The sequence below is a fragment of the Melanostigma gelatinosum genome (genome assembly GCF_949748355.1).
Source record: "Melanostigma gelatinosum genome assembly, chromosome: 10".
NCBI classification, from domain to species: domain Eukaryota; kingdom Metazoa; phylum Chordata; class Actinopteri; order Perciformes; family Zoarcidae; genus Melanostigma; species Melanostigma gelatinosum.
The window spans coordinates 13,966,667-13,986,844 of NC_136643.1; the positions used below are offsets into that span (position 1 = coordinate 13,966,667).

The following is a 20,178-nucleotide window of genomic DNA, read 5'->3' on the forward strand; positions in this document are numbered from 1 at the left end:
TGGATCCCTTTGTGTACACAATGAGAAAAAACACAATGTAAAACAACTGGGGAGGTTTCTTGATATACATCCATCCATCTATAGATGCTGCGCTGTGCCACCAGGAAATATTCGTGCACCTTTATTGTACTGGTGGTTAACATCACACGCACATTTTTTCATTAAATATAGAAGCAATACACACATAGTGGAGAAGCAATAAAGGAGAACATAATAAGGGCATTAAGCCGGTAGCATGAACACCATGAGCAGCTCAACTGGTGAAATACAGTCGTCCATTCCCAAATGTAATTACTGCTAATAATCTCATGCTGCACCACCATAAGCTACATGAACTAATCACAGCCTATGATGCATATCCACCCACAATAGATAACGTTCACATCATTGCCTAGTTGTCTGGAGAGCAATCAAGACTCCAATAAACTGCCCGTCGATAACAACGGCCAGTGTGCAGCAGACACTGTCAAGAAAACAAAAGCAGGCAATCACAAATACAACTAGAAAGGCGAATAAAGGCAGCAATAAAGGATACCAAGTGACACACTTAATCATTACATAAAAACACAGCAGTCAAATGCCTTGAAAAGGTTGATACAAATATTTATTTTTCTTACAAATGTGACTTTGACACAGCTCCTGTGATTTTACATGTTCCGTTGTATAAAAGAAGATGAGGACAAAGCATTTGGAAAAGCAACCTCTTTCCTTCTTTATGTTCCCTTTCTTTCTCATTCTCTCTCTCTCACACACACACACACACACACACACACACACACACACACACACACACACACACACACACACACACACACACACACACACACACACACACACACTCGACTGCACATGTATGCTGAGCAGATCCTAACTATAAATGAGGCACATGTGTAGTCAAGAACTATTTGCAACCATCAACACTCTAAAAGCCGAAACAAAACTATACCGTCAGTGACCACAGTAACACTTGTGTGGGTATAAATGGAACAACGTACCGGGCCCCCATAAATACAAAGGCTTTTAAAAATACAGATCAAACACTCACACAAATTGAATTGATGCTCAGGACAGTGTTGCTGTTCCAGTAGCTGTAGATAGGTGGCAGCTGTGTGCCACTGAGACAAAATACTGGAAGCAGAAACACTGACGCTGGGTCGAGTTAATTTACACTTGATATAAACATTTGCCTGCATGATAAGTGACTATTCATTTTGGTGAGACATTTGGAGAGACTTAAATCTCTCAATGTCCTGAATCTTTTGAAATTGCTGAAGTAATAATCCTTCAGGTTATGCATTGTTTTATGCAGCAGGATTTATATTATGTGGATGGTGCTGTAATAACACACCTCATGATGAATTAAGATGAAAAAAGGGGGATATGTGTTGAAATGAAACAGCACAAAGAGGCCAGTTTTGAGACAAGATATTAAAGGTCAACCACATGAATCTCAAAGCCGTGCAAACATCTCTCTACGAGCCTACAAACAGTTCAGTGTATACACACACTTAACTGTACATACATAACAAGAAGTCACATGTGTTTGTTGACAATCTATTCCCTAGACCATCTATGTTCAGCTGTACTGTGGTTGGCATTCAGTCCGAGAAATTCCAGTGATTTTGACATTTACAAACATGTCTTCATCTATTTACAGTCTATTTATCGCCACAAATACAGACAAGGTAAAAGAACTTTGACAAGGTACAAAAACAAATCATTCAAGCAATGCAACATTTTGATATAAAAAGTCTGGAGAGATAAAGTATATTCACATATAAATACTGTACATACATCTGTAATACGGGACATTTAAATAATGCTGAGACTGAAACATTTTGGTGAAAATGGTTGCGGGTTATATCAAATATCCCAGTCACTATAGTGACGCTAAGGAGAAAGAAGAGACAGGTCGAGACAGATTTCCAAGTGTACACTACAGTCAATACACACACGTCTTTTCTTCCTAAATCAAACACACTCCTTCTAAATCATGCCCCCCCCCCCCATGAAGGCTCACACTGGCACATGCAAATTACAAGGTCGAACATCTGTGAAGATCATCTGTCGTGCATAGAGGAATACCTGAACTGTGTTCTGCAAAACGTCAGGACAAAGAAATCCAAGGATATTCTCTCCCATTTTCTATCTTTTACTGCTTTCATGTCGACCGGGACACAGACAAGGACACGAAGATACTCTATGTGAGCAAATTACATACACATCAGTAAAAAAACAAAAAAACAGTACAAAATGTTATTTTTGAAAAATTCCCTTCAAAAAATTGTAACAGTCCCGTAAGTCCAGATCAGCAGCACTGGTCCGCTGTGTTAAACCGAGGTTTCTGATTGGAGCAGCAGTATAAACTTGTGAGACTTGAGGTCGACGTACTCCTCGGTCAGTCGAATGTACGGGATGCCCTTGATGGTTACGGCCAAGCTAAAGTCAAGACACTTCAGTAGGAACTCTGACCCCTCCTTTATGCCGCCGGTGACAGAAGCCTCGCTGACCAACGTCCACTGGTCAGCCATCCAGCGCTCGGGGCCGTACTGCAGGGTCGGACCAGGGGCCAGGTAGGCCTCAAGGAAGGCCTGGACACACAGACACAGCCAACCACACATGTTCACCAAGAAAATCGCTTTGTGAAGGACATTTAAATTATATTTCTGCATTTGCATACTTTTGAGCACCATTTCTAATTGCAAAAACAACATCAAAATACTATATTAATTGTTGAGATCTGGAAATACATGGCAACATGTGTTTGTCATGCCTGATGGACATGATTTCCAGAACTATGCAAAGAAGATCCAAATTGTACTAATCTGGGATTATCCTTTACATCCTGTTCATTAAACATGTACGTCTGTGGCTTGAAATATTAACAGCACATTGTATTCTGACATTAAAATATTTCAGTTATCTCGAGAGATGTTCAAAGCCAAACTCACCTTAGGACTCATGTTGTTGACGAGGCAGAAAGCGAGGTGCTTCTGGATGCTCTCCATGCTGTGGGAGTGCTGCCTCCTGGTGGTGCGGAGGTACTTCTGCAGGGCCCGGGCCATGGAGGGAAATATAGCCAGAGCTGCTTCACGCACATCCATGATGTCAGACGGTGTTGCATGCACGTCCTCTTTCTTCATCCGCCGGACATGTGTGAAGGCCTCCTCCACAGCCACCACCAGCCTGACAAAGAGGGAACAATGTTCCTTGCAGCTTTATTACTTGACAGGACTGTTGTAAAAAAAGAGCCAAAACATTTCGCTATCGTCACAAACGTGAGTCTGATGAATGCTCGCTTCTTACTTGTACATTTTAGAATGCCATGCAATGCATGAGCATACATTGAAGAGGCATAAAGTTGGGACTGGATATTTATATGTACACGTTTTACTTGCATGTCGTACAAGAGTTTTAACTCTTAACTGCTTTTGCGATAAGAGGAAAAACATATTTTTAAAGAGTAATCTGACAGTTGAAGAATCTCGACAACAACTTTAAACTGGCAGGTCACAATGTGTCTTTGTTTTCCCTGACTATTGCTTTAAGACAGATGTAAAAACATTGTGATGCCATCCTTAAAGGAGGCTAAACAAGATGTGCATCCAGACCGATCGCATTTACGTACCGAGCTGCATGCTTGCACCGACCCTTGACCCTTGGGTCACATTGTGTTTTTTATGCTTTTAAATGTCTGCTCTGTTAAGCACTTTGTGATACTACTGTCTGTGAAAAGCGCTATAGAAATAAAATTCATTCATTCATGTCTGACGGAGTCTCTGGATCAGGAAGCTGCCCCCCCACATGAAGACATTTGTTCCCTGTGGCTCACCTGGCTCTACGTTTACGGACTCTTCTCTCGTAGTCAGCCTCTTCGTAGTACAGCTCATTGTGGGCGCTGTCTTTGCGTTTGGGGGCAGCTGTAACCATGGCTCGTGACTGATTCCCATTACCAGGCTGCGCTCCTGCAGTGCTCCCCGGGGCTGCACCGAAAGGGGAGGACAGAGGCAAATTGGTTATACTAGTTTGAGCAGGAGAAAATAGCACCTTACCCCACCGGAGTCTCTGATTAATGGGCTGTATCTCCAACTGAATTGCGGAGACAGGAAAGGTCAGATGGGTGGGTAGCTCAGCTCTTACACATCATTGGAGATGTCCAACAACTATGAATCAGCCTCTTCAGTGTTATCTCTATTGTATAGGTTGGACAAAATATTTGAAAAGAGTGTTTGTTACGTATCTGGGGCATCCTGCCAAATCATGTGTCTCAGTCACAGAGAATGTTAATTATAGTACTGAGAAAAGAGGAAAATTCCACTGGAAGCCTCTACGTTTCTCTGACGCAGAAACCTTTATATTACAGTGTCGATTAAATATTCATTATTTTACACTTCAAACGCCATAGTTCTCGTCTGATCTGTGAATTCACTGGTTAGTGTGACAAACCCATGAAGCTAATGGAGCTTGTACATTAGTACATGAGGGTTCCTGGGGTTTTATAGTGGGGGAGTAAGGTCTGGTTAATTAATGAAGATCAGAACAGTTTGGGGGAGGTTATAGAGAGTAAGCGCTGCAGGTCAGGTAAGGATATAAATCATTAATAATATGATCTGCATACGTGCGTTTATAGTATGTGTGTGTGTGCAGGTGAGAAAGAGATGCTGAAAGAAAACATGGATGACAAACTAGTCTAGCACATACTGTGGAAAGAATGCAGTGAAAACATTTGAACAGGAAGAATTGTAAATATTGTCCATTGAAAATATGGGTAAGCACAAAACTCTTTAAGTTCCTGGCATACATATTAATGCTATGAGCAGAGCGACTTTGAGTGAATAAGAAAGAGCGGGGTGGGTGGGTGGGGGTTGAAGCAAAATGAAAAGAAAGAAGGGGGGGGGGAGAGAAAGTGAGAGCGAGTCGAGCTGGAGACGGGCTGAGTGGGAGGAAGGAGAGATGTGGGAGTATGTGAGGAATGAGCGCTCCTCTGATGAATTATTTAAGGCCTGAAATTCCACGGCCCCCTAGAGGCCTCTCCGCTGCACTTTGATCGGGGGGGGGGGGGGGGGGGGGGTACTGCATCCCTGCCATAGATCATCAAGTCCACTGTGCTGTGTCGAGGGAGGGGAAAGAGTGCAATGTGTGACATTACAAGGTGTGCGTATGTGGGTGCGGGGACAGCGTCACAGTTGGAGTTTGTGTGTGTCTGAGTGTGTGTGTGTGTGTGTGTGTGTAGTAGGAGTGCTTGCCGCGGATGCAATATATACATTATGTCAGGGACGGAGGCTTCAGAGTGTAGTGAAGGAAGTGGAGGGAACTGAACCGTGAAATGAGTGGCTTCCTGTGATAAAGTGCTGGGTAGAGTGACGTTGTCTGTACTTACGGTCCAAAAGGTATTTTCTCAGTTTGTTTTTAAAAGCTGCTCATGAAAGAGATGGAGATGGAAAAGGAAAGATCACAAGAGGAAAGCAGAAGGAGCGGAAGCTGTAGTAAAACAGGGACTGGATATACAAAGAGAAGACTTTGACTGTGGCTTAGATCCAACGCACAGTCAGACTTCAGATAGATGTCACAAAACTGTCTGGCTCGTGACTATTTGAAGTAAGACTTATTTGCTGTGACAGAGTAGCCACAACAAACCGCTCGGCTCGCTTCCCTCCAGCAGAAAACAATGTTCCAAGGACGATTTGAATTCAGTGAAGAGCGTAACAAAACGAAACATAAGATCTCGACACAGTGCGGCCCTGTAGCAGAGCTGAGATGTGGCTTGTGTGGCAGGGCCAAGTACTTCCGCTAACTCGTCAGTCAGGCTCAGGATAGTTTCTTTGTGCAAATAGAAACGACTGGCGACGTCCTCACTTGCTGTATATTTCAAACCTTCTTATTCCACAATATGCAATATTGTTAGAAAAGTTATGATTCATGCTTTCCCCCTATTTCGTCTTTTGGTGCTGCTGGTCAGCAGGTGCCACTGATTGTTACCATGTGGGAACCAATGAAACACTGAGAAGGACATCAACAGAACTCCTATAAAAATATAGAGGGGACTTATTTGAAAATATGAGGCGACTCACCATCCACGTTGTAGACCTTCAACCCGGCCAGGTGTTTGGCAGCCCGGTGTTTGGAGGCAGAGAGAAGGGCTGGGTTATGGAGCGGGAAGTCTCGGTAGTAATACTCCAAAATGGACAGAGCAGCCTTTTGAATGCTGCACGAGATGAAAAAGAGATGGAGAGGGTGAACTCGAACACACAAGAAATACAATTTACATCACGACTTGTTTTTAGCCTGATGAAGCCTGATACAGATCTCTGTGTTATTATATTGTTGCTTCATTTTAAAGAGTTAGCATTGCACTTGTATAACACTGTCGGATGTGTTCACGACTTGTCGATGTGTGAGTTCCGGTTTGCGTTGTTGGAAGCTATTGTAAGAAATTTGAGTAAAAAACTGTAGTTAGAAGATATAATAAAAGTGTTTAATAATTCATAATTAATAATTCATAGTTAGTCATAATCATAAGGGTTTTGAGAATGCATAATTAAGATAAGCATAAGCATAAACATAAACATGCAGAAGCATGAAGCTTCTGCCAAGTTGCAGAATACACTTCTGGAAGGTAGCCAATAGCAATTGAGATAGACGGAAGGGGAGGTGTGTCAAACAGGGGTGGGAGGTTTAATTGAAGTCTTTTTCTCTCTCACCTGGATGCTCGCAGAGAACAGACGTGTTTTTTATATCTGAGGAGCTGAGTAGAGTTTTTTGCAAATGGGGTTTTATTGTTTTAATATGTCATAGGAGTACATACTCCAATGTATAACTGTAATCGTGCTTACATCAGTGGAATTAAATTCCTTATAATTGTAAACCAGTTTTGGTAGTTATTATTGTAGCGTGTGACGACGGCACAAGGCAGCCGGACACATGTGCTCCGGCCTTCTCTCTTGTTGTGAGGTAAAATTCTTCCACAACAAATTTGGCGAACCCCAGATGGGACAGTCTTGCCGGCCTCGCTGTGTGTGCTGACGGCGGCATTAGTCAAGCAGACAATCCTGGGCCCACAATATCGGTCGGCAGAGCCGTTTCATGAAATCTGTGAGTTAGCTATTAGGAACCTTAGGGGAATCTCTGCTTGGCTAAGCGCTGCTAACGGCTAACGCTACGTTGCCGGTGGCCATGTTCCACGAGGGAGGCCTCGTTCCACTGAGGTAAGCTATGATTTGCAGTCTGAAGAGAGGGGACTAGTTCAGTGAATACTGAGATTCAGAGCGTTTGGTAAACTGCGAGGACTGGGAGCGCTGAATCGATAAGCGTTGATGGGCGGCAGCCCTGATAGGCCGAACTGCGTGTTCTTTGGGAGTGGCGGACCAACACTGCTCGGTATAGGTAAGAGCCCGATGTCCGCGGATTACCTCGCCGGCCTTACCTAGAGTTTGAGTTTTGGATGGTGTGGTTCAAAATGGAATAAAGACACTGACAAGAAGGAGCTGGTGAGCCAGGACAGCTTCGGTAGCTTTGGAAGCAACCAGGCACTGCTGCCGGGAATCGAGTCTGCAAAAGGTAAGATTGCCGCGGGGTGCTGGGAGGCGTTTGAATGCAAGATATTAAAGGACGTTCGGGTGGGTAAAAGATAAATAAGTCCGGTAACAATTGTGTCTTGTCATGTGCGTGGTTGCCGTGTTGGCGATACGATTGTGAGAACACACTGGGTGAAGGGTTATATACGACGATCGTAGGGTCTGGTTAAACCAGAGGGTTTAAGGAAAAAACCGGACGATAAGTCCGATAATACGTGTGACTAGTCTGTGTTTTAGCAGCGTGGAAATACGTTTAAAATGATGACTAAATAAGTCCAATAATACGTGTGACTAGTCTGTGTTTTAGCAGCGTGGAAATACGTTTAAAATGATTGATATTGCATGACCGCGCTGTGAGGAGCTAACGCTAGCTACGTGTAGCTCCGGCGTTGCGGTACCCTGTATGTAAAATAAGTGCTTATAAAATAAAATAACGGCTGGATTGAGAGAGGAGACAGAAGGCGTATGAGTGGAATTAAAGTGTGGGATTTTGGTGATACTTGGGTGTGCGTACGCTTTATTCGAAGCTCCGTTTTTGTCGTTAGCATAGCGGTTAGCATATCTGTTACAAAAAAGCCGGTTTCATGACAACTTCCGGTTTGGCGCAGAACAACTTCCGGTTCGGCGCAGACGGCAAGGCAAGTTTATTTGTATGGCACATTTCAAAGTGCTTCACATAAAACCATTAAAAGCATCAAAACATAAGGCAAAAGAAAAGGAGATTTAAAAACAATTAAAGATTCATTGTCTAAGAGCTGTGAGCTTATATCCTGACCTTAGTTTTAATTAAGCATTATAACTTTAGTCGTTGACTTTGGTTTTAATTCAGCATTTTAACAAAGATTAATGATTACAGTTGTTCTTCAATTCTTGAACTTAATTGTGACTCGTTCTTGTGCAGACCAGAGTGTAAGTGCAGTTCAACAGTTTGACTTGCATTGGTATCTCTGATTGAATATCTTTGAACACAGTTATTGATTTTAAAGTTGAATTTAATATTTAATTGATTAATTATTCATTGTTTTTTAATTTCATTTTACTTCCAATTTTAAACCTTTCGAATTCTGATTTGGAACTGGATTGTGATTGTGATTCTGATTTAGATGTTGAGTTTGATTTCGGAATTCTAGCTTCAATTTTGGATTCGAGATTCCTTCACATATCCAGTATTGACTAATTTTGGTACATTTACTAATTTACACAGTTCCTAAGAATCAATTTTGACACAGACGGCGCAACATATTTGAGAGATCGTTGACCTCTCTTACACTACAGACGTATGCTAACATTTACTGCTGAACTTTTGGCAGTTCTGTGTTCGTTTTAGTCAAGGTGCGTGGCTGAGTGGGTCCAGATCTGGGAAGTGGAGCAGCGGATCCCAGTTTTGGAGTCAGCGGCCACACGCCATACAGCACAGAGGGTGAGTTGACTTTGATTCATGTGATGACAAGCATGCACATTTAATACACACATTTGAATACTCCTAGGCTGCATAATGTTTACATTAAAGAAGCAGAGTAAGGAAGTAGGAGAGCTGGTAAAATCCAACGGACAAGCTGAGTTTGTGCCATGGGGACATCGAGACATGGACGCACTGGAAAAGGCGTTGCCACCGCTGGCAGGTGGAGCCAATCCGTGGATCCGTGTCTTTGAAAAACTCACAGCAGCTGATAAATTGGCATTGGGAGACATCCGTGCCGTGATGATCCACACCGAAGGAACAGCCAAATTGAACATTTTGGAGGTAAGTACAGGAACGACCAACAGGGGGGATGAAACCCCATTTGACAACTTTCGAGGTGTTTTCTGGTCAGCAATGCGGAGAATCTGGGCCAAAAAAACAAAAACGAACTCTCTTTCGGGACTGAAGATAAAACCAGAAGAAGAAACCCATCAGTACCTGAGGAGAGCTGAAGAAGAGTGGCAGAGGGCAACAGGGGGGAGACATGACGGCAATGAAGCCACCACTGTAGTATGGCGACACACTGTGCAGATGGGCCTGCCTCCACCGGTACGGACAGCGCTGGGAGAAGTAGTAGGCTTGAGCAACATGAAAGATGCCATGTGGAGGAAACACCTAACTCACTACAACCAGCGACAGCTAACTGAGAAGACAAAAGGACAGGAAGACATAGAGAGAATGCAGCGGCGACTGCTGAAACTGCAAGTAGCAGAGGTCGACAGAGAATTAAATAGAAAAGTTCAGGCCAAGAAACAGATGATAGCAGCAGAAGCCCAGCAGCAACAAAATCCAGCAGTACCAGCCCCCACGGTGGTGTACAATCAGCCCCCACCACGATGCAGAAGTGGTGCATCCAACAGAGGGAGAGGTAACGATAAAGGGGGGCGTGGGGGTCTTGTAAGTAAAGGAGTGTGCTACGTATGTGGGAGAGAAGGTCATTGGGTGAGGGATTGCCCTCATAAAAGAGCAGGAGGACCGATCAATGCAGCACCACAACATGCTCCGTTCCCACCACAACATCAGCAGCACCTACGACCAGGTCCAGCTGGACCTCCTCCCATGAGACATCAACAGATGCCCATGCTGTCACCAGGACCATGAGGAGGTTCAGTGTATAGCAAGATACATAGATGGTTGCCATGTGATCCCTTACAGCAGAGATATCGAGGTGAAGGGGGGATATGGTAAGGTGTCAAACATTTATGGTAAGGTGTCAAACGTTTTTTGTAGATCCACATTTAGAATCGTTTTCAGTAAAGGTGCTACTCACAAATTTTGAGATTTAATAACGTCATGATAAACCACAACTAGACTTGCTAACTCTAGAAATTGAGAAATATACGGGAGCTCTAACTAACATGAGCCGAGTGTTGTTTCCTCAGGTGACAAACGCAGAAGCAGCAGCTGACGAAAGGAAGCAGGCTGATGTGTCACCAGGCAGTCTGGTGTGGATAAGAGTCCATGAGCGCAGGTGGAGTGAACCAAGGTGGACCGGTCCATGGGAGGTAGTATTGGCAACCTCACTCACTGTGCAGCAGCGAAGGTAACGAGTGTGACACTCGCAGAGACAGGAGTGAACATCAGACAGGAAAATTTGAAGTTAAAGACACCTCAAAAGAGGGTTTAGACAGTACTGACAATGACGTTTCCCCCACAGTTTAAGCGAGGCCTTCCATTGGGAGACTCTAGCTTCAGTAGGTTATGGAAGTCTGTAGTTGCTTTCTTCCTGATTTCAGTAGCTTCCCTCTTAGTATGTGGAATTAACCACAGACAGGAACCAGATCACATGCATGACTACATCAGGATTCGACATTTAGCCTCAGTAGCTAATCAAACCGATCTTAGACCACGTAGAGAGGCTTCTCTGACGACACTCACCTATGAAAATGTAACTCTCACTCTTATGTTCAAAGAAGGTACAACATCAACGGTCCAGTTCGACTTCTGTGAAGTCGTTTCCGGTCCCAGGTATGAACACATCTACGGGTGGATGACCAAAACCGTGTGCATCATAACTGACGAGTGTGGGCCTGCCACACATAAGTATGGGAAGCTGTTATCATATTATGCCTGTGATGTGTACAAAGGGGGTGGGTAGATGTAATCCTTTAAGACTTACCTAAATTGACTGACTGAGGACTTTACGTAGTACAGGGAAAGGCTACTGATAGTCCTGCCCCACAAGGGCTCATTAGGATTATTGTTAAGCCTGTAAAAAGACCAGGTTCGACATACGACTGACGCAGAGAATGAGGTAAGGGGTGGAAACTGGAATGGCAGATGGGAATTTATGGTGGGTACAATATACGGCTTCAAGCCAGTAGTACAGATTGTATTGTGGGTTTAGGATCTAGACCCCTAGCAACACCAGTTCCTTCAAGATTCAGACTCCTAAGTCCTGAATTAGTTGTATTTTAACTCTGTTTACTGATGACACTTTGCCCCTCCAACACACTTGTCTGAGATTACCCACCTGTATAATATAATACCCCACCTCTGTTCAAGGTTACAGAGGGTCCATTTGATTGTATAGTCTCAGATACAGCTATGGGGCCCAATGTAGGTAGTATTATTGCAAATTGTAGCCACAGTCACAACGCTAGCGACTATCTATATAACAGTGTGTTAAGACAGACAGCACCTAGAGCTGATTTATGGTGGTGGTGTGGAGGAAGAACCATACATCCAATCCTGCCTAAAGATTGGACAGGTGCGTTGATGCAACTTGTATTGTCATTCTATATCCTGCCTGTCACTGATGCAACTTATGGAGAACTCATCTCTCCACGCCCACATGCTAACAGAAGATCCAAAAGAGATGCCGGCGGCCCGAAGGGAGCTTTTGATGACCAAGTGTACATAAGATGTCATAAGACTGCCAAGGGGGGTGTCTAATGACTTTCAAGCCAGAAATCAAATAGCAGCAGATTTAGAATCTGTTTTCTCTCAGAGGGTGATGATTAATAAAAATGTCGATTGGATCAACTACATTTACTATAACCAACAGCGTTTAGTAAACTTCACCAGTGACGCCATATCAGGACTGCATGCACAGCTGGCGAAGACTAGTTTAATGACCTTGCAGAACAGAATGGCATTAGATATGATTTAGCAGAGAAAAGTGGCGTGTGCCAGATGTTTGGGTCTGCGTGCTGTACTTTCATTCCAAATAACACAGCTCCTGATGGATCGGTGACCAGGGCTCTGGAGGGACTGACAGCACTCAGCCAAGAGCTAGCAGACAACTCTGGTGTCACGAATCCGTTCACCGACTGGTTGGGAAGTATGCTTAGCCAGTGAAAACATACATTTTTGGCAATCGTAATTATTCTGTGTGCTGTCATCATAGACCGCCTAGTTGTCTGTGGATGGGGGTTCCCGTGCATCCGTGGACCTCTACAGGGGTTTGTTGCTTCACCGATGAGCCAGACACCAGTCCAGGCAACCAGTTATGTGACGAGGATGAGGACGAATTGGAGCTTCTGATGGCCACAGTCTAGATGAGGCCACCAGAGGGACTTCACGAGCGGTTCCTGACCATCCAGATGGACTTCTAAAACATCCAGTGAGATGTTGGAAGTTTGGAAAATAGACGGATTGTTTTGGATGAGTATTTGGAGATTACATTTTTTGTTTAATTGGGTTATAAAGGGATTTTAGGGTGAAAAGATTAAGAAATGTAATTTTGTCACGTGTGAAAGAACAGTCAAGGCTTCTCAGTATGTGTTCTCTAGCCTACAGGCTGTATCCTGATCCTGCCAGCCCCAAGACGTGGAAGGCAGTGACTTCCAACGCACTCTATCTTGAAACGAACTGAACAGAAATACTTGAATTGATATCTGTGTGCATGAATTGTTTGCCTCTGTTTAGATAGATAGGAAGCCTCTCCCTGGATTGAGTAGGGGGGAGGTCTCCAGGGACATTTGAATAACTAACTACATTTGAGTAGCTAACTCACAGTGAACTGTGAGTTAGGGGGGAATTGTAAGAAATTTGAGTAAAAAACTGTAGTTAGAAGATATAATAAAAGTGTTTAATAATTCATAATTAATAATTCATAGTTAGTCATAATCATAAGGGTTTTGAGAATGCATAATTAAGATAAGCATAAGCATAAACATAAACATGCAGAAGCATGAAGCTTCTGCCAAGTTGCAGAATACACTTCTGGAAGGTAGCCAATAGCAATTGAGATAGACGGAAGGGGAGGTGTGTCAAACAGGGGTGGGAGGTTTAATTGAAGTCTTTTTCTCTCTCACCTGGATGCTCGCAGAGAACAGACGTGTTTTTTATATCTGAGGAGCTGAGTAGAGTTTTTTGCAAATGGGGTTTTATTGTTTTAATATGTCATAGGAGTACATACTCCAATGTATAACTGTAATCGTGCTTACATCAGTGGAATTAAATTCCTTATAATTGTAAACCAGTTTTGGTAGTTATTATTGTAGCGTGTGACGACGGCACAAGGCAGCCGGACACATGTGCTCCGGCCTTCTCTCTTGTTGTGAGGTAAAATTCTTCCACAACACTATTAATACAAAATGTATCCTAAGTCTGCTTCTGCCTCCTTTCAAGGTTTCAACCTTGAAAGTTACACCTCAACAGTGTATGACTGTGACCAAGTGCCCGTGTGTGTGTGTCTAAATGTGTACTGTACGGATGGGTCATATTCAAATGTACAACTCTGATATGCTCGTATTCATATATTCTTCTTCAATCCTCCTGTTTCATTTGGAACTATAGACGTACCTAAGCTGTCCTATGTTGTATTGACGTGTCTCTCCGTCTGTGGAGCGCATGACAGACGCGCTGTAGCAGGGCTGGAGGTGGCGGAGCTCCAGCAGCACCACGGCCAGGTAGTGGACAAACAGCTGGGAGTCCACGAGGGACACAGCAAACTGGACGATCCCATGGTAGTCCTCGTCCTGCTTAGACCACATGACCGGTTTACTGAAAACATTTACTGCAGGATGAAAAACAATTCTGTCATCGTATTCCACCTCCATTTAAAATTAAGCATCTTGTTTTCAACAGCAAGATTGGCAGCAACGACAAGTTAGAGACGAATAAAATACCACAAATGAATAATCAAACCAAGTCCGATTATTGTCAGATAACCAAACAGCTCTGATGCATGAGCCTCAACAATAAAAGCCTAACATTAACCCCTTCAACATCAATTTCCCACTTACCTTGAAGGACTAACATTAGGCACATATTTGTGACTAAATGATAGAGCGCACTTATTATCTTTGAAGCCATATAAATACTTCTATTGCTCTAATGGCACACTTTGTGACCCACCTGTGCATCAAGGATTCGGACCCCATAGAAGAGCCAATAAGACATGGTGAGCAGGAGTGTGAGTGTGGTGAGGAAGGCGCGGTACACACACACTCTGGGCAGGCTTGCACGGCCCGGCTTGAGAAACAAGGCCCACATGGCCATGAGGAGGATGAGGAGCTTGAAGGCGATGGAGAGGAATAGGCCCTCACAGGCTGCGCCACAAGCCTGCAGCCTGTCCGGCCACATTACAGCCGGAAGAAGCAGGAAGGCCAGGGGAGTGGCCAGCACCAGCAGCCCCACACATGAGCCCACAGCCAGGGGAAGATAACGTCGGAAGCTTTCGGTCCGATCATACATTTCCTTCCCAAGTCCGACCACTTCCTCCTGGGAAATACTCAGCTCTGAGGTGCCTGTCACTGCGGTGGTGGTTTCCCCCCAGTTATCATCCTGAGGGAGGAAAGAAACAAAGGCCAAGGAAGCCTATGTTACAAGCAATGGATGTATATTTAGAGGTATTGGGGTAGGGAGGAAAATCTCAGAGAGATATCTTATAGCACGGGCAACGGCAACCAAAACTATCTGCATTCCTAAATACCCCTAAAGGCAAGAGAGATGTGTTTCTTTGTCATTTTAAAATATGCCCCCTGACAAAATAGACAAAGCAGAGTGAGAAACTGGCAAATGAACTGATAAAAATATAAACCTGTGTCTGACATGCAACAATTCCTCCATTATCCTATCTTACTCCGGTCTATGCACGAGCAATCATGGACTTTATGCACCGTTCCCACAGCACATCCTTCATGCCACTTAGAGATGTTTCATTTTCTTGGAGTTTTGCCTCATTATGACAGGCCTTCAAAGTCCCTTTGAAGTAATGTAAAATGACAGGTTGGGGAGGGCTGTAGCGTTCACGTTGGCAAGAAGATGCCAACATATGCGTGTACACACACACACACACACACACACACACACACAGAAGCTGAAGCTTTCCAGGCCCATCATTGCAAATTAGAGTCATCTTTTTCTTTTAGCCAGCAGGGTCATTTTCTCCATAAACATTTCCAAGAAAGAGTGACAGGGAGTATAAATTCATGACAAGTCTGCTCTAAAGAAGCATTTCTCTTTTTGCGTGCCTGTCATTAATGCAGGTAATTAGCCATTCATTGTTCCCCAGAGTGTCACTGCATTGTACATCTCTCCAACTACAACCAATGACAGGAACAGCAGCTGCAGGGGCAGGGAAGAGGGCTTGAAAAAAAGAGAAGCTGAACAGACACACACCTATCACATCAAACAGTCTGCACAGCCCAAATCGAGAGCCATATGGGCCTGATCAAGCTGCTGGGAAACCAGACAAGCTGCAGACAGAAGACGGTCGCATTGAATCTCACCGGTCTAGAGTGTGTATTCCCCTGTAAATTGTGCCTATTAAGAAGTTAATATAACTATTGCAGATTAAGTGAACCCTGCTGCTATATGTGGAATGTGAAACATATGGAATTGACATGGCGTTTGCATATTTCCAATCAGGAAAATGCAGCATGATGCACATGGTGCATAAATATGAATTCTGTCATCCATTGCTGTTCACAGCTAATTAACTCCGCCCGCCGTGCTGGAGGAGGGGATGCCAACAGGAGCCAGAAGATGAATGAGCATGAGAGGAGGAGAGGAGGAGAGGAGGAGAGGGAGGGCGGCAGTGGTTTAAGGTGGGGGAGGATCCAGAAGCAGCATTTCATTCTGGGTATCTGCCTACCAGACTAATGTGTGAGGCCAGAGGTCGGCTATGTAAGTGCAGTGTCAACTCCGTTTAGTAGCCAATCTCATTTATAGTCCTCTCACATCTCACCTCTTTCACTCTGTCTTTTACCAGGGTCCAAGGGAACAAGTGGGAATATAAAAACAATATCCCACTAAGCTTGACAGTTCATTCTTAACAGTGGAAACAACAGTTGACTCGACAATCTCCACTTCAGGTCCACTTATTCATCTGTTCTGGAGCTGCTTTTGACTGCATGAAATATCATCAGCAGATAAAGTTTGCTCAGTTGACGCTGTTGATACTGTTAGATTAAGCAAAGTGGGCTTAATTTGTCTTTTTCGCTCGATTTTACAATAAAATAAAACTCAATAAAGCTCCTGCTGCATGTAATAATGTGGACACGTTGCTATTGGACTCTCTGATTGGAGCTGGAATTATTTTTTGTTGTTTTAACGGGTTGTATTAATGACCCAATATCAGATCAGAACTGTGTACCTGTTCGGTTGTCTGACAACATAAGCAGAACAATATGCATATAAGTGACTAAACCTTGAGTTTGTCTGTACTTAAACACAGTGGGGGTGATTATAGAGCTCAAGAGAAGCTGAGAGTCAACAGAGAAACCAGAATGTTTGTGTCGCTCAGCACCAGATGTCAGCTCTGAGGCACAGATTTGCTTTTTCCCGGCTGATTGCTTATTTTATTTTCCTGTATTTTACAAAAATGACACAGAAATTGACACCTGGTTTGGTGCCGTGGGCTAAACTAAGTGCAATAGGGTTTTTTCAAGGAAGTCACTTTGACACGTCACAGTAGGAAAAGCACCGGTGTAAATAATAAAATGAACATCCCGCTGTTGTGCATTGCTGGCTCACTGACACGGTTATTCAAGACGCTTGAATAGAAAAGAGTCATTGTCAGTGCTAGTGGCAACACCAGCACTTTTGCTACTGTGACACTGTTTAATACGGACAAGCTTTCATGCTCATGTCTCCTCTCGTGAGAGAAACAGTGTATCACTTACCGAGCTAATACACTGTTAAAACCAGCCATTAAGTCTCAGCGGATTAATCCCCAAAGATTAACGCTTCACTAATCAGGCCTGATCTCTTCGTACAGCAAAGCGAGGAGAAAGAGTAACTGAGAGAGAGTGAAACAGAGACGGGTTACAGAGGAGAGAGCTTGGCAGTCCTTTCATCTGGCAGAGGGTGAATATGGATCATGGTTAGGCCTGTTCCACCGGCCCAAAGCACAACAACACAACAACATACTGATTATCACCGTTCACACAGACTCACACACAAAAACACACACACCAAACAGTCTGCCCGCTACAAAACACAACAGCAGAGCCCCAGTTGCGGAGGTCAAAATGACATTTACACATTGGTGTGTTTGCGAGCGTATTAGTGACGCTGTGTGATTTCTTTATTACATAAAAAGCTGCACGCGTAGTAGCTATGAGTAGGTGTGTGCGTATAGCTAATCATTGAAAAGGACAAAGAAGCAAAGTATGACAAAAACAAAAGCGCGTGCTTCTCCCCATACGCTTTGGTATTTCTAGAGCTAACGTTGTGATTTGAATTCACTGCCTTCTGGCAAAAAGTCACAACGTCTCACAAAGCAGCATGGACAGTCACAGTGACAGCCTTGTTGCTCTCGCTATGACTCACACACACACACACACACACACACACACAGACACACACACACACGCACACACACACACACACACACACACACAGAAGCTGTGGTCCAAGACCGTATCCTTATGTCATAGGCATCCGTGTAAACATGCGGAGGATTATTCATATCAGCTTTCCTCAAAGTGGCGTTTGGCTGTGTGCTAAAGCTAAGCTCAGTCTGTGAGAATGTCTCTCTGCACTGGAGCCTGTTAGTGTTACAGCGGCTCTGCCATCGAACAGAGCTGCCCCCCAAAAAAAAGCACTGGCTAGGGCGGACTTTGGCGGTGGAAATGATGGCGCTGCCGCTGTGCCATTTGGACATATTTGTCTGAAGGGCTAATGCAATACAATGGCAGATTACCTTACACTGCGGACAATGGACGTAAGCTACAAGCTGACAATCACATGACATCGTGGAATGTGGCTGCCCAGCCGGAAGGGAATGCAAGAGCAGAGACGGCAAAATAGGTCAGACCTCTCCAAAATTCAGAAAGTCTGGCTGAAGGCATGTCCATATTGTAATCACATTAAATAATACTCTGTTGCTATACTATTCCAGGCAGCTTCAGACCTCAGCTTCTCCACATACACACACGCATTTTCTCCTTGTTTCTCTTACACACAAACCAACAGCACACACACAATGACAAAATGCTCTCTTTTTACTGTAGATTTCAAGTAGGTCAGCGAAGGTAGCCCAAGGCAGAGTTCTTTCCAAAGAGCAATAACTACTTTTCCCTACATTTGGTTGTTGTTTTTTGCTTCTCATCCAGTTTTCTTCAACTTTCATTGTAATGTACTTGCTTATTTTCTTTTAAAGGAATGAGGACATAAGCCTTAGTTAGATGAGAAGAGAGTCGGGAGACAGTTAGCTTCCCATACAAACTGGAAAAGGCCTGGCTCTGTCCTACATCACCTACAAGTGCCTCTAAAGCTCACTAATCAACATGTTGTATTCTGTTTGTTTAATACGCACAAAAAAGCTGAAATGTAACTACAAGCAAGTTGCTGTTTTATTGTGGGTTGTGCCAAGAAATCTCACAGTGACTCCAGGAAGTCCAGCTCGTGGCAAAAGAAAACGTCTGGCACATAACCCCCTGTAAAACTACAACTGTGCAGATTATGAACAAGAAATCATTAGTGGGTTTTGTAGGTGCTGGTATGAGGATTTATTTTTTTCCTCTTGGATGGAGCCAGGCTAGCTAGTTTCCTCCTGTTTCCAGTCTTTGAGCTAAGCTAAAAAGGTCTAGTTGATCTTCTTATCAAACTCAAAATAACAACTACTTTAAATAATGGCCACCATCACGGTGCCGAGTTCATAGTGTAGATGGATGACTGGGCCTTCTGATTTTTTCTGAAGGATTAAATGACTTCTCTAAAAGAAACAGCTCTATTTTGATGCGTGATCAGTGTTGTGGTACACTTCCATGTAGAATACCTGGGCCTCATCTCCCTCATCTGCTGTCGGTGTGGGTTCTCCTGGCAGCGGCTCTCCGTTGTGAACGGGGGAGTCCTGGGAGGGCGAGTCAGGGGGGTTGATGACCACGGACCTCTCAGAGCGAACGCTGTCTTTACTGCCGCTGGCCTTGTGCCGCTCGCGGCTTCGATCGCTGGAGTTGAAGAAACAAACACAAGAGGAATATATAGACGCAGGAAGTTAAGATCATTCAAACATATTCTCATGTGCTTATATACTTATTATTGATACATCTGGAGATTATTTCCTTGATTAATCGTTTTGTCCATAACAACAATCCTTACAAAGCTCGAACCACCAAATGTTTGCTTAATATGACCAAAAGAATCAATCATTCAAATATCTGCACATCCATTTTTTTATCGATCAAAAAATATGAATCAACTCATTATTCAGGTCTAAATTCATGCATACAAGCGAAAATACACAAATACACACACAAAACAGAAAGCTGGTGGAAAGGGATAGAGAGAAATACTGAGGAATGGACAGCACAGGAATCGAATGATTCTCTCATTTGCGGGATAGACCTTGTGAATTTGTGAAATAGGTTCGATTCACTCAGCTGTGACGACCCTAATCCACAAGCTCTGTCTGTCTCAATCTCCAGCTCGTTACTTTTCTGTCTCTCTCTCTCTCAGTCACATTCATTTGGCTTCAACCAACACAACACAACCGAACTGAAGACAAACACAACAAAGCCTAAAGTAATTACATGCAATACAATGTAGCAAAAGCATGCTGTGAGAGAGTCAGCTTGTGATTTAGCAGAAACCCATGTAACAGGCAGGGGGAGGTAGATGGATACAGTGGAGAAGAAGACAGTCAGATGGAAAGGCGGCCAGACAGGAGACATACCCATGTCGGTTTGATCTCCCCGAGCGGCTGGAGTGATAGGAGTAGCCCGAGTGGGTCGACTCAGTGTCCAT

The 20,178-nt window shown here is 43.8% G+C and overlaps 1 protein-coding gene across 1 annotated transcript; it reads right to left on the minus strand.

Moving 5' to 3' along the window:
• Nucleotides 1-2,330: 2,330 nt before the first annotated feature.
• LOC306783795 (vang-like protein 1) lies at nucleotides 2,331-20,178 on the minus strand (the record flags this gene model as incomplete). Its single annotated transcript, XM_079277609.1, has 9 exons — nucleotides 2,331-2,591; nucleotides 2,952-3,186; nucleotides 3,833-3,983; nucleotides 5,381-5,416; nucleotides 6,072-6,205; nucleotides 13,786-13,961; nucleotides 14,341-14,769; nucleotides 19,211-19,382; nucleotides 20,108-20,178. 9 exons carry the CDS (start codon nucleotides 20,176-20,178, stop codon nucleotides 2,331-2,333), a joined length of 1,665 nt encoding a protein of 554 aa, XP_079133735.1.